Source organism: Pteropus vampyrus, unplaced genomic scaffold (genome assembly GCF_000151845.1).
Source record: "Pteropus vampyrus isolate Shadow unplaced genomic scaffold, Pvam_2.0 Scaffold296, whole genome shotgun sequence".
Taxonomy (NCBI): domain Eukaryota; kingdom Metazoa; phylum Chordata; class Mammalia; order Chiroptera; family Pteropodidae; genus Pteropus; species Pteropus vampyrus.
The window spans coordinates 421,580-435,602 of record NW_011889077.1 but is presented as its reverse complement, the minus strand read 5'-3'; the positions used below and the strand labels follow the sequence as shown (position 1 = coordinate 435,602).

General features: G+C 58.6%; 2 protein-coding genes across 2 annotated transcripts in view; one reads left to right on the top strand and one right to left on the bottom strand.

The window, feature by feature from the left end:
* Positions 1 to 2,798: 2,798 nt before the first annotated feature.
* On the top strand, positions 2,799 to 5,790 carry LRRC3 (leucine rich repeat containing 3). Its single transcript, XM_011376360.2, has 2 exons — positions 2,799 to 2,943; positions 3,649 to 5,790. The coding sequence occupies exon 2, from the start codon at positions 3,795 to 3,797 to the stop codon at positions 4,566 to 4,568; it is 774 nt and encodes a 257-aa protein (XP_011374662.1). The 5' UTR covers positions 2,799 to 2,943; positions 3,649 to 3,794; the 3' UTR covers positions 4,569 to 5,790.
* Positions 5,791 to 10,229: 4,439 nt separating this feature from the next.
* Positions 10,230 to 14,023, bottom strand: part of TSPEAR (thrombospondin type laminin G domain and EAR repeats) — a 48,693-nt gene continuing 44,899 nt past the window's right edge. Inside the window, exons 11-12 of the mRNA XM_023521131.1 lie at positions 12,047 to 12,148; positions 10,230 to 10,813 (exon numbers count right to left, since the gene is read on the bottom strand). Coding sequence (XP_023376899.1) covers positions 10,660 to 10,813; positions 12,047 to 12,148 — 256 coding nt within the window. The 3' untranslated portion in view covers positions 10,230 to 10,659. The remainder of the gene's footprint in view (positions 10,814 to 12,046; positions 12,149 to 14,023) is intronic.

Below are 14,023 nucleotides of genomic sequence, written 5' to 3'. Positions count from 1 at the left end.
TGACAATTCTTTAAGAGACACAAGCTATCAACATTCGATCAAGGAAAAAAAAATGACCTCAGAAGCACCATCTCTACTAAATAATTCAACAACATGTAAAAATGATAATATACCGTGGCCGAGTGGGATTTAGCCCAAAGACACAAAGTTGACTTAACACTTGGAAATCAATGATTATAATCCATAGTAAGAGACTTAAACAGAAAAGATTGTCACTAGATGCAGAAAAACGTTCCACAAAATCCAACATCCATTCCTGGTAGAAAGTAGTAATAGAAGGGAACTTACTCACACTGACAAGGACACCTGAGGACAACCTCGGCCAACATTGTCCTCAGCAGCGAAAGGCTGCATGCTCCCCCCAAGGCCAGGAACGAGGATGTCTGCTCTCATGCCTCCCATTCAGAATTAACTTAGAGTCTTTAGCCAGGGCAACTAGGCGTGAAAATGAAGTCACATCCAGACTCGAAAAGAAGAAGCCATACTCTTTACTTACAGATAACATTACTGTATATGTGGAGAATCTTAAGGTATCTATTAAAAACTTAATAGAACTAATAAGAGAGTTTAGCAAAGCTAATATCAGACTACGAAAATCAATTTTGTTTCTATGTTAGCAATTGAAAAATAAAAATGGAAACAAAATGTGACTTACAATAACAAAACGTCAGAGATAAATCTGACAACAGATGTGCCAGTTCTGTAAACCAGAAACTACAAAAACATAGACGAAAGAAATTAGAGAAGCTCTAAATAAATGAGAAGATATACCATATTCATGGATTGGAAGATTTAGCATCATCAAGATGTAAATTCTCTCAAAATGATCTACAGATTCAACGCAATCTCAAACAAAATCCCACTAAGTTGTTGTTGTTGTTGTTGTTTGTAGAAGTTAGTAAACTGATTTTAAAATTAATGAGGAAATGCAAAGTATCTTTGATGACCAAAAAAACTTTATGAAAGAACAAAGTTGGAAAATTTATACTACCTGATTTCAGGAATTATTATAAAACTCTAGTAATGAAGACAGCTTGGAATATTTGCATAAAAATAGGCAAATAGACCAATCGAACGTAAAGAGTACAGAAATAGACTCATACACATATGGATCGCTCATTTTCAACAAATGTACAAAGATAATTCAGTAGAGAAAGAGAAGTGTTTTTCAACAAACTGTCCTGGAACACTGGATATCCACATGCACGAAAAATAAACTTGGAATCATATCTCACATCATATACCAAAACTAACTCTAGAGGGATAACAGACCCAAACGCAAAACCTAAGGTATAAAATCCTTGTGACTTTGAGTTAGGCAAATATTTCTTACATATGACATCAAAAAAGAGCATGATCCATAAAAAGAAAAAATTGATAAATCAGACTTCAAAATTCAAAACTTTGCTCTTCGAAAAACTTTTAAGAGAAAGAAAGGAATACATAGACTCAGGGAAAATATTTACAAATCACGTATCTGATAAAAGACTTGTATCCAGAATACACAAAGAACTCTCAAAACTCAACAATAAGAAAACAACTCAAAAATGGGTAAAAGATTTGAACAGAGCACTTCCCTAAAGAAGATAAATGGCAAATAAACAGATGAAAAGATGCTCCACCATCGCTGGTCACTGGGGAAGCACAAATTAACACCACAGTGAGCTACACCACTAAACGCCTATTAGAATGTCTAAAATGAAAAAGCCTGACCTTGCCAAGAGCTGGTGAGGATGTGAGCACACATGGCTGGCAGGAATGTAAAGTTGTATAATTGCTTTGTCAGTTTCTTTGAAGTCAAACACACAGCTTCCATGTGAGCCAGCCATTCTGTTCCTGGGTGTTTACCTAAGGGAACTGAGGATGTTTGCCCAAGCAAAGGTTGCACTCGATGTTCGTTTCTCTTTATTTGTGCTAGACTGGAAACAGCCCGAACGCCGGGAACTAGCTAATGGACAGCACACTGTGGAACGTTCATACGATGAATGGATACTCAGCACTGAAAGGAATGACAAGATAAACAAAGCAGGACCCGCGGGTGGACTCCAAGAGACTATGATGAGTAAAAGAAGCTGGACAAAGGAGTACACACCTGCGATCCCGTTTACAGCGATTATAAGAAATGCAAACTGATCTACAGCGACCGCAGATCCGCGCTACCTGGTGTTGGGGATGGGACAGCGGGGAGAAAGTACCAAGGGGGCAACTGGGATATTTACTGTGTTGATGGTGATGATGGTTTCACCGTGTATACAAATGTCAAAACGGATCAAATTTAAATGTGGTTTATTGTATATTAATTACACCACAATAAAACTGTTTTTAAGAACCTTAGGAGGGCTCAGGCGCAACTTAAACGCCCCCACCCCCATATTCCCTACCCTCCTGGGGCTTACATGCACGGACCCCAAGACACAGAGGCTCCCGGGGCAGGAGGGAGCTAACCCCACTAACCAGCTTTGGGGACCACTGGCATCGGGGCTGCGAGGGATGGCAAGGGCTCTGCGCTGACCCGAAGGTCGCCAGGCCCCACGCATCCGGGTGCCAGCGCCAGGAGGGGATTAGCTTCCACGCGCGGGGCGGGGCTGAACCCGAGCAGAAGCGGGGATATGCACCCCTCACAGCCCCGACTAGCCCGCGGGCTCCGCCCACAGTCCCCGCCACAGACCTCCTCTAAAAGCCCCACCCCTAGCCCAGCCCCGCCTTTGCAAGGCCACGCCCACTCCCGCCCCTCCCCGCGATCCGAGGCCACACGTCGTCCCGACCCTGCCCCGCCCAGGCCCCGCCCGCCTAGCGCTGAGCGCTGGCCGAGCCGCGTGTGTGTCTCCGCCGCGGACCTGGGCGCGGGCTCCGGGGTCGCCGCCGCGCCTGGGTGTGGCGCCAGGACGGGCTGCGAGCGGCCGAGAGCCTCGCGCAGAGCAGCCCCCGGACACGGACGCGCAGGTAAAAACCCCGCCCCTCCCGGGGCTGTGAGCACCCCTCCCCCGTCCATCCCCTCCCTCGGGTCTGGGGGTTCGGGGCCCCGGAATCCAAGCCCTACCCGCCCAGGCCCCGCGCGGCCCCGCCACTCCGCGCCCCAGCGCAGCGCGCGCCCGGGGCTTGGCTTTTCTCTTTTTCCTTCCTTTTCAAGCGTAATTGAAATAAAAGGCGCCGACTCCGGTGCCGGGGCCGGGTCGCTGTTCGTATTGGGGCGAGCAGAGAGAAGCCGTATTGATTATAATTTTTAACGGGTTGTCAAATTTAGCAAAGTGCTGAGCTTCCTACAGCAGCCTGGCGGGGCGTGATGAGCGCTCCGCTGGTTCCTAGTGGCCTTTCAGTCAGCGTTGAGGTCCTGGAGAGGGTGGACCCCAGTCTGCCCTCAGGGTCCCCCCTCCCCCCTACCCCGCCGTGCTGTCCAGGCCCCTGGTCCCCTAGGTGTGTGGTGGGTGTGTCCAGGGCGAGTGGCAGGGTTGTCCGACCATTTTGATAGGTGCCTGCCGCAAGCCAGCAGTCAGCACCACCTGTCCTTTCTCTACTGGTGGCACTGAGAGTCCCCAGAAATAAGTTACAGAGGCTTTAGTTTGCCTGTGACATTTCCCCAAAGTCAGAGTGTGTCCTGGGTCCCAGTGGGACCCCCGAGGACAATGCCACCTGCTCCCCTCTTTACAGAACTGACAAAGAACATCGTTGTCCTGGCACTCGGGGAACGAGTTTATGCCCGTGTCGGATGGCCACTTGCTCAGCGGAGGGTGCGGGGAAGGGCTAGACCACGGCACCCAGCCAGAGGACGCACCAGCACCCCGAGAGAAGTCAGGATGCGCCCCATGGGCAAACAGAGCCCCCCAGCCCTGCCGGTGCCCCCCGGAGGGCCTTGCCTCCTCCTCCTGTTCTGCCTGCGCTTGGGTGCCTGCTGCCCACAGAGCTGCCAGTGTCCTGAGCACGCGGGGGCCGTGGCCGTCCACTGCAGCGCCAGGGGCCTGCAGGAGATCCCCGGGGACATCCCGGCCAACGCTGTGCTCCTGAAACTTGACGCCAACAGAATTGCCCGCGTCCCCAACGGAGCCTTCCAGCACCTGAGCCAGCTGCGAGAGCTGGACCTGTCTCAGAACGCCATCGAGACCATGGGCCCCGCCGCCTTCTCGGGCCTGGCCGGCGGCCTGCGGCTGCTGGACCTGTCTTACAATCGCATCCGCAGGGTCCCGAAAGATGCCTTGGGCAAGCTCAGCGCCAAGATCCGCCTGGCCCACAACCCTCTGCACTGCGAGTGTGCCCTGCAGGAGGCCCTGTGGGAGCTGAAGCTGGATCCCGACTCGGTGCACGAGCTCGCCTGCCACACCTCGGAGCAGGAGGCGTACGTGGGGAAGCCGCTGCTCCAGGCGCTTGACGCCGGCGTCAGCTTCTGCAGCACCCACCACAAGACCACCGACGTGGCCATGCTGGTCACCATGTTCGGCTGGTTCGCCATGGTGGTCGCCTACGTCGTGTACTATGTGCGCCAGAACCAGGAAGATGCCAGGAGACACCTGGAGTACCTCAAGTCCCTGCCCAGCACCCCCGTGTCCAGGGAGCCCCTGAGCCCTGCACCCTAGTGCTCGCGGCGGGCGGCGGCCGGCCCGTGGCGTTGGCATTCCCCCGGCAAGCTGGTAGTCACAGCTGCCCCGTGCGGTGCTCGCTCCGACCGCACTGTCCCAGATCACATTCGTCGGGCAGTTTCGCCATCAGACCCGTCGACGGGGGAAGGAACCTAAGCCCAGAGAAACGCACTGACGCCACGACGTCACCGCCGGGAGGCGCTCCCGCCGGGACTTACAACCAGACCCCGCTCACGAAGTCCCGTGTCCCCCACTCTGTGTGCACCGCGGATGGGAATGCACCCGGAGAGCGGAGGGCTTGTGCCCGTGACCGTGGGGGTCCCCGAGGTCTGGGGCGCAGCTTCGTCTGTGGAAGGCGCGGGCGACGCCACCCTGGGTCCCCGCCCGTCCCCGACCCAGCACCTGCCGAGCCCGCGCACAGCCCTCTTTCTGGAGCAGAGTGGGGGGGACCCGCGTGTTCTAGAGGGAAGCGAGTGAGAGGTGTCGCTCAAACTAGCCTTCGAGCAGCTGTGTTTATTCTTAGAATGTTCCAGAAGAGTCTCATGCCCCAGTTTGAGTCCAGTGAGGGGAAAAGGTCTCCAACCCCAAACCCAAACCCCACGGGGAGACTCCCGCCGAGGGTCCGGAGCGGCTGCGGGGCTGGGGGGGCGGTGTCGGGGGGCTGGGGGGCAGTGTCGGCGGGCAGACGAGCTCCACCCTGGCCGCCTCCTGCCGTCCACCAGTGCATGGCTCGTGGGGAGGCCTGTCACCTCTGGTCGCCACTGTGCCTTGCTTTTCTACTCACGGACACCTACAGCAGCTCCTTCTCTGGGGCTGGAGGACGGATGTCTGATGCTCCAAGGCCAGTCGGCCAGCCTTCTCCAGCAACAGACCGGTCCCCCCCGCCCGTCTCCTTCTCTCCTCCTCCCGCCTCACTCCCTTTTCACCTTTGCTGCCAGGAGCCTCAGAGCTCATTGAGATTTTCTTACCCGTGTTACTTTGCGGTCAGGGTAGCTGTCACCTCTACCCGACTCGCCTTTCCCGTTCTGTTTGTTCCTCTCTTTGTGTCAGTGTTTGTATTTTAAATATTTGGGGTGGGGGTGGGGGGCAAAGGGAGATAAATTACTGTGAGTCGAAGGCCGAACCGTCATCGAGCAGCACCTCAGGAAGGGTTAGCCGTGGAGGCCGGTTTGAGCTTGGGAAGTCCCGAGTGACTTGAAATGGGACGCAAACGCGGGGTCACGCGTCCGATCTGATCCCGTGCCCAGAAGCTGCACCAGGGACCGGGGAGGCACGTGCCAGCATGGCCATGGCACACCAGAGAAACGCCGGGCAGGTTCGGGGCGCCCACCCCACCCTGGCCCCGGGCCTGCCTTCACTGGGGGAGGACAGCGTGCCGCATGCACAGAGGGCCACTGCCCAGACCAGGAGCCCGGGAGAGACTCGCCGCCCCACACGTCCCAGTCCACAGGGGCAACAGCCTCGCCCATTTCCAGTGACAGCTGAGACCACGCGTCCAGCCGCAGCCTGGTCCGCTCATGTGACATGTGCTGTGCGGAGCAGGTGGGTGCTGCGGCTGGCCGACCAGCAGGACGCAGGCTCCGCGGTGACGGGCCCCACACAGGTCTCTGAGGTGCCCCCTGGCAGGCCCACCAGACCGCCTTCAGCCACACCAGTGGGCTGCTGGTGGCCCCTTGGCGGCCACCCGCTGTCCTGACCCATGGAGCCCTCTGTACCCCCGCTGTCTCGCACCCAGCTGCCACCCACCCCACGCCCGCTCCTGGACGTCGGCCATGGCCAGCTGGGCCATGTCCGCCTGTCTCTCTGCGGGTCACCACCCTGGGTCGGTGGCATAGACCACAGAGTGGCCCTGAGTGTGGCCAGCGAGACCCAGTGGCCGGCCAGGGACCCGGTGCTCTGCAGTCTCCCTCGTCACTGCAGGAGTCTCCGGAGCAAGTGCTCAGACAGACACCAAACCTTTGTCCTCGACCCGGGCCGGGGTCACCTCTGTCGTCACGTTCCCTTGTGACTTGTGGGTGTAACGCGTCAGAATTTAAGTCTGTTTTCCAGGGCTGGGCCTTCTTCTGCTGTAAGTGTGTGCTCGCGCCTTCCGGGCTCAGTCCTGTGTGGCCTGGGGCTCGCAGTGGCTTGTGGGAGCACCTCGGACCTCCTGAGCGCTCGAGTCCAGCCCGGGGGGCGTCAGGAGCGGTGTCGGATGGAGCTGGCATTCCACCCTCGTTCGCTGATGGAGGACAACGGCGTTATGTATTAGACGGCTTCTCACTCTCTTTCCATCTACCATCTATCTATCTATCTATCTATCTATCTATCTATCTATCTATCCATCTATCCATCCATCTATCTATCATCTATCCATCCATCCATCCATCTGTCATCTATCCGTCCGTCCATCCATCCATCCATCATCTATCTATCTATCCATCCATCTACCTATTATATATCATCTATTTATCTCTCATCTATGTATTTTTCCTCTATATCTTTCCTTTTTATTTTCTCGCCTTTCATTTATTTCCATAGTTTTTACCTTTAGAAAGTGTCTCTCCAAAAAAATAAATACTGTTCTAGAATCTTGAATTTTAACATCTGTAACTTTTAAGTATTCCAAATTATGCCGATACCATGGTTGAATTGTTTAATTTTAGTATAATTTAACCTGGAGGCCAAACTTTCCCTCATTTTTTCAAAGTACTTTTGCGTGTTCTTTGAGATGCTCTGTGGATCACCTTGTTAGTTACCAAGGCATTGTGTGCATGCGTGTGCATATGTGTATGTGTGTGCATGCATGGGATGTGCATGTGTGTGTACACGTGTGGGATGTGAATGTGTTTGGATGTGTGTGGTTTGTGTGTGTACGCATGTGCATTGTGGTTTGTGTGCGCGCGTGCGTGTGTGTGTGGCAGGCCGAGTCGGTGAGGTTACGGGTGCCCACGGGAAAGGCCCAGCAGCCTGGCTCCAGGAGCGATGATCACAGTGAGACAAGACAATGGTGTCAGCAGTCCCCCCCATTCCTGAGCGGGGCGCCTCGCGTGGGTGGGACTGACGGGAACCCGCACGTCCGGCCGTCCCTGGCTTTGCTCGGGGGCCAGGAGCAGAGGCCCAGCCCGCTGTGCTCCGCGTTCCTGCAGGAAACCACGGCCTCGCAGCACTGACCCCAAAGCAAAGTGCGGCTCACACAAAGTTGTTCTTAATCGTCATCTGTCACAGCAGAGACTGTCGAAAGGAATGTCCGTGGACCCAGAGGGGCGACGGGCTCAGCGGAGTCGGAAGGTTGCCACAAGGAAGCGCAACACGCTTGTCAAAATGCCAAGAATGTGCCACGTCACGCCGGACGCAAATTCACACGCAACCTCGTGCCTCCTCGTGAATGTTTATCAGCAGGACGAAAACCAGAAGGGCTGGCTCGAGGAGACGTAAATATTTTCGCGTTCTCTGCATTGTCGCCCTCTCGTTAGCGTTCATCATTTAAACGACTCTCCGTTTCCAGTTTCTGTCCCCACTCAGTAGGACAGCAGTTGGACACTGTGCCTTTGGCCACTGAGGTCGTGGGCAGGGACGGGGGCTGTGCGTGCCACCGTGTCTGAGTCGTCCACCTCCTTCCTCCCTGGGCACCGGACCCCTTTCCTCGTGGCAAGCCGGACCCCTCAGTGACGCCCTTGGGGCAAAGGGAAAGCCGGTAGACATCCAGGTCACCCCAGGGAGAGAGAAGCAGCGTAGGGTGGGGTGCTTGGGGGGCCCAGTTCGCCCCTCCTGCGTGCCTGCCCGTCTGAGCCTGGTACTGTCCAGGGAACGGTGCCACCAACTAGTGCAGAGAGACATCTCACGAGGACTTGGCTCAGGCGACGCGGAGCCCGCAGGGGGCCGAGGGTGCAGCCCCAGGCCGCGGGCGTCTGTCAGGCCTCCTCCTCGCGGGCAAAGCCCCACACAGCGGGCGCGGGGCCATCTGCTCCCCGAGCCCACCGATTTCAGTGTCCACTTTGCCCAAACACGCCCCCCAAGCAAAGCAGACCTGTGAATTCACATCCCAGGCGTGGAGGCTGGGGTCTTGGACGCCCCTGCCATGCTCCCGGCCCATGCGGCCTCCCCGTTCTGGGTGGGCACCCCGCCTCTGGGGCCCTCCTGTGGGACGAGCCCCGAGATGACAGGCCACTGCCCCCGCCAACACTGCAGGCCACCAGGCTGTGATCCACCTTTTGTCCCCTTCTCGTGGGCTGCCGAGGCCCTGCCTCGAATCCCAGTTAAAGCCATAACCCCCCAGCAGACCCCCAGAGCTGTGGCTTGTCCCCCACTACCCTCTCAGGGAGGGTGGGCAGATTGAGCCAATCCAGATACAGGACGCCCTCCGGATGAGAATCCCAGGTAAATAATAGGCAGTCCTCTAGGGGCCCACAGGTGACAGTTGGGACATGTACTTATTCACTCATACAGTTTAAAAGCGTTCCATGTTGCTCTCTCTGCGACCTGAGTTTATCAGCAACGCTGCACTTTACCTGGTACCCTCAGCCCACCCTCCCTGTGTCAGCGAAGCCAGGACCGTCACCTTAAGCTGCTAGGCCCAGACACGATGGGGCCCCCGGCTGCCCAGGGCAGGGACATGGCCAGGCCTTGGGGACAGTGATGGCAGGGATGCGGGGGTCCAGCAGGGCCTGACTTGGAGTGAGGGGCACACCTCTTTCTACAAAATACTGAGTATATATATGGAAGGGGGTCCACATGTGTGGGATCACCCCGGGGAACGCTCTCTCACAGGTCCCTGGCCTGGCCCCAGACCGCCCTGCCACCGGCCCTTTGCTGTTCTCCCTGGGGTCAGCCCCAGCCCTCCCTGAGGCACACGCCCACTTACTGGTCTTAAGGAGGCTCTAGAAAGATCTTGTCTTTTGGAAATGAAGAGGGTCCCAGTTCCAGTCTGGAAACCCCAACTCTGGCCAGACCGGGGAGCCGTGGGCTCAGTGTACGTCCGCTTCCTGCCATGGACCTGACCACGGGGAGCAGGGTGCAGGCTGGCCACAGCTGCCACTGTGCCCCGGCTGTGTGGTTGCCCCCCGCAGTGTGCCCACATGGCCAGGCAGGGTGGACAACAGAGTTGGCCTCGCCTCGCTGCCACCCGTGGTCTGGCCGTACGTGGACCCCACGGGCCTCCCCAGCAAAGCCTCCAGCGTGGGTCACCCCTCCCCGTTGGAGGCCCCCCGGTGGGGCTGGTATCCCCCCATCCAGGCTCCCAGGGTGCGTCATGTGCCCCCCAGCAGCCACCCAGGGAGGCAGGAGGGCCCCACCTGGTGTAGGGTCAGAGACACTGGACAGAGAGGAGCAGAGCGATCACTGGACCCGAGGCAAGGTCCAGGTCTGTCCTGCACACCCGCCCACTGCAGCGCCTGGGCGCAGAGGCACCAGGGCCCCACCGAACGCGGGGTCTGCCACAGGTGCAGCCGCTGGAGACGGGCCGCATGCCGTACGCCGCTTGAGATTCCCCCCGTGACCAATCCGCACTGTATCCACGGGCCAACAGGCCACGGGAAGGTGTCCCCTGCAGAGGAGAGGTGTCCTCTGTCCGTGCTGGTGACGCGGGACCCGAGAGTGAGGCCTGCTGCGGTGGCAGAGCCAGGCCCAGGACGCGCCCACAGAGAGTCGAGGCCCCACCGACCACGCAGATGCAGCGTGCTCTGTGCCAAGGGCGTCATAAATATATTTCAGCATAAACAATACAATAAATAGCTGGTGTGAAATCAGTAGGACAGCATCGAGCCTGCTCCCTGCCTGGGCTTGGCGACAGAGTGGCCAGGCCATGAGGCGCCACCCCAGAAAAGGTGACAAGGCCCTGCTGCTTTTGAGGTAAAAAAATTGTATGAACTTTTCCCATAAGGCGAGATCTCTGCAGGATGCCCAGACGTGCCGCGTGGCTCTGGGTTCCGCCTGACTGCCCACAGGCCACGTGAGTCTGGCCGCGACAGCCACCGGGATGGAGAGATGACAAACGTCCCCGACTGGACAAGGGCCAGGGCCAGCGGCGGGCTCGTCTGCCAGGGTTCCCAGGGCTCCTCGGGCGGGGCTCTGAGTGCGACGAGGCCGGCGCTGTCCCCGGGGCTGGACGTCAGCCCGTCCTGAGCCTCAGCACCCGGGACAGCGGCTCCTTGGCGCTGGAGTAGATGAGGTAGGAGCCGGCGGCCGTGCGGAAGGTCTCCCAGTCCCGGCAGCCGAAGGTGGGGAGGCGGTGCACCGCCACGAAGCCTTCGTACCCCTGCCACCTGCGGGGAGACAGGCAGCCTCAGGCGCGGGGGCGGGGACGCGGGGACGCGGGGACGGCCCGTGCCAGGCTGTGCAGGATGGGGGAAGCCGCCTCCCGCGGGCGCTGCGTGCAGAGGCCACACGTCCCCGGCCGCACACGCTGCCCAGTCGTCATCAGAGAGCGGGGCTCGGAGCAGAGGGAAGCCGAGTCCCGAGGTTGGCCCCGCCCACCCCCAGGGCCCCGCCCACCCCCAGGGCCCCGCCCAGCCCGGCGTGCCTGGGGCAGCCGCCAGGCCTCCGTGGGACACAGCAGGGCGGTCTGTTAAATTGGGCTTCATTTCAAACTGAACGGGAGGAAAAGCCCGAAAGAAAACCACGGAACAACTTCATTTCCTATTAAAGATGCGAAAGCATCAGCTCGGCCGTGAACGATGGCGGCCGGAGGAACGCTAAGGAACTGCACCGCACCAGGTGGCACCAGCCCCAGGAATGTGAGGGAGCCCCCCAGACGCCACCACACCCGCAGACGAGGGCTCCAAACAGACCCCACAGACGGGACACGACCACTCACGTCCCGTCAAACCACGTGATGCTCAGCCGGCTCGCGTCAAATCCCATCGAGTCGGCAAGACAGGGAAACGATCCGAGATTGTTCTAGAACTGTTCTGGGATCGCCTGATTAAGAAAACTAGGTGAACAGTAAAAACGTCGGAAGAGGCAAAGTTGCTTTTACCCGCAGAGGCGGCCATGCTCCTAGAATTCCCACAAGGCTCCGCTTCAGGAACCTATCGGAACTGACCGAGTAATCTGGTCAGTGGCCAGACACAAAAATTAACTGTCACAATAAGCAGCAGGAAATTGAAATGGAAAACCGCAGGCATGGTGCTTACGACACCCGAAAATGCCGCCATGCCTGGGAAGGACACGTGTGCTTCTCCTGAAGGGCGGACGATAACTGGACAGACCTGCCAGAGTCCCGGGTGGATTGTTCAGCGGATGAAGCTATGACTAACCCTCAGAGCGCCGTGTCCGCATGCTAGGTCTCTGGCCAGACTCCGAAGTCGTGAGCACTGGCATGGCTCCAGCCCACGTGGCCGACCCCAGCGGCACGACCCGCAATGTCATCGGGCATGCCGGGCGACCCGCTGGGCCAAAGGCCTGTGGCTCACTCTGCTCCCGGCCTCAGGCGGGGAAGGTGCGCCCACCCCAGGCGGCCCGGGTCGGGTGGGGGCTCGGCCCTCGCAGCTCCTCACCTGTAGATGACACTGTTCACCGAGAAGGTGTTCCCGTCGAAGGAGTTGGCGACCACCAGGAAGTAATCTTCTCCCACCGAGAAAAACTCCCAGTCCAGGGCACTGCGGGAGAGGGGGTGGGCGTTGGGGGGCAGATGTTAGGGGGACTTAAGAGGCCGTGGGGATGCTAGGGGAGGCATGGGGGGCATTAGCAGGGGCGTTAGGGGAGGTGTGGGGGTGTTGGGAGTGTTGGGGAGACATTGGGGGCACTGGGGGTTAGGGGAGGTGTGGGGGCCATTGAGTGTATTAGGGGATGCGTGGGGGACATTAGGGGATGTTAGGGAGGTGTGGGGGTATTGGGGGCAGATGTCAGAGGGGCATTAGGAGGCGCTGGGGGTGTTAGGGGAGGCGTGGGGGGCATTAGCGGGGGCGTTAGGGGGTGGACGTTAGGATACGGAGCCCTGAGGCGCTGCCGAGCTGTCTTCAGCCAGTTCTCCTAACCCCAGAACTCAGAACTCGGGGTCCAGGTCCCACCCCGAATCTGCAGAGGAGGGTCGGGCCTGAGGGGCGTTGTCTCAGCCACCCAGGGACTTGGTCTGTCCTCGGGAAATGCAAATAGTGGTGCACTTAAAAATTCTTTTTACATTTTTAATTGTAAAATTCATATAAAACGTGCCATCTTGACCATTTTTAAGCGCACAGTCTAGCGGCGTTGAATGCGTTCTCATTATACGACAGCCACCGCTGTGGGACTCCAGGACTGTCGCCCCAGACTGGAACCGTGTCCCCACTGAACACTCCCCCCACTCCCCCAACCCCTGCGGCCACCATCTGCCCCTGGGGATGCGACTCCACTGGGGACCTCGATGAGTGGGACCGACCGCACGGGGTTTGTCCTTTTGTGACCGGCTTATTTCGCCCAGCACGACGTGCCCCAGGCCCATCACGGTGTCAGTCAGCGTCCCTCCTTCCTCGGGCCGAGTGATGTCCCCGCGTGTGGATGGGCCACACTGGCTGGACCTCGCGGACGACGGACACCTGGCTCGCAAGTGTGACTGGTGCCTCTGTGCAACGGGCACAGTCTTCCACCCGGAAGAGGCTGGGATGCTTGGGGGTCCCAAGCTCAGAGTCACTTGCCGAGGACTCGCAGCGCCCCGAGGCGGGAGCTTGCAGACGCGGGCCGGGAGGTCGCCTGTTTGCCCCCGGCCCATTCCCCGATGCCGGTCAGTGCCGACATAGAAATGCCGCCCCGCGCTTGGAAGCTACATGCCTGTGGGGGTGACATTCTGCTCTCGTCACGGACCTCCTGGCCTCTGAGGGCGAGTCTGTGCAGAGACAGTCATTTCTGGGGCACCTGCCAGTGGCTTCCTGGAGGAGCTCCCTCGGCTCCCCACCCCCCCGTCACCTCACTGATGGCTGCGGGCCCCGTGCCCGCTTTACAGATAAGGAAACGGGGGTGGAAGCCACACAGCTGGTGGGAGTCAGCCTGATGCCAAGCCAGGCCGGTGTGTCTGCGTCTGCATCTGCGTCTGCGTCTGCGTCTGCGTCTGCGTCTGCGTCTGGTGGCCTCGGGCCGTGGCCCGTTCAGGCAGCAGGAGGCCGCCCTCTCCTAAACTTGCCCTGGGCTCTTTCCCTGTGGACAGCTGAGGGCGCTGGCCCGGAGCAGGGTGCTCAGACAGGACCCAGGAGTGATGGGGCCGGGAGGTACCTGGGGACACCGAGGGGCAGGCCGAGGTCAGCAGGGCCCTGGGGCTCCCCGCTCCTTCCATCCTCTACTGGCCGGGGTCACGTGCTGGGCCACTTCCAGCCACGGCCAGCTCTGATTCGTCCCCAAAGTGTTGACCACGGCTACGCTCAGTAGGGAGCCGCCCGCGAGGTGCGTGGGCCGTGGCCGCGATGCGGGTCCACGTGCGTTACTCCTCCGGGCGTGGCTGGGTTCTGTACCCAAGGCTCCTCGGTGAGGTGCCAACCGCAGAGTCCGGCTCACCGCCAATGTCA

Coding starts and splice junctions, on each gene's coding strand:
- LRRC3 (XM_011376360.2), top strand. CDS start 3,795: ATGCGCCCCATGGGCAAACAGAGCCCCCCAGCCCTGCCGGTGCCCCCC.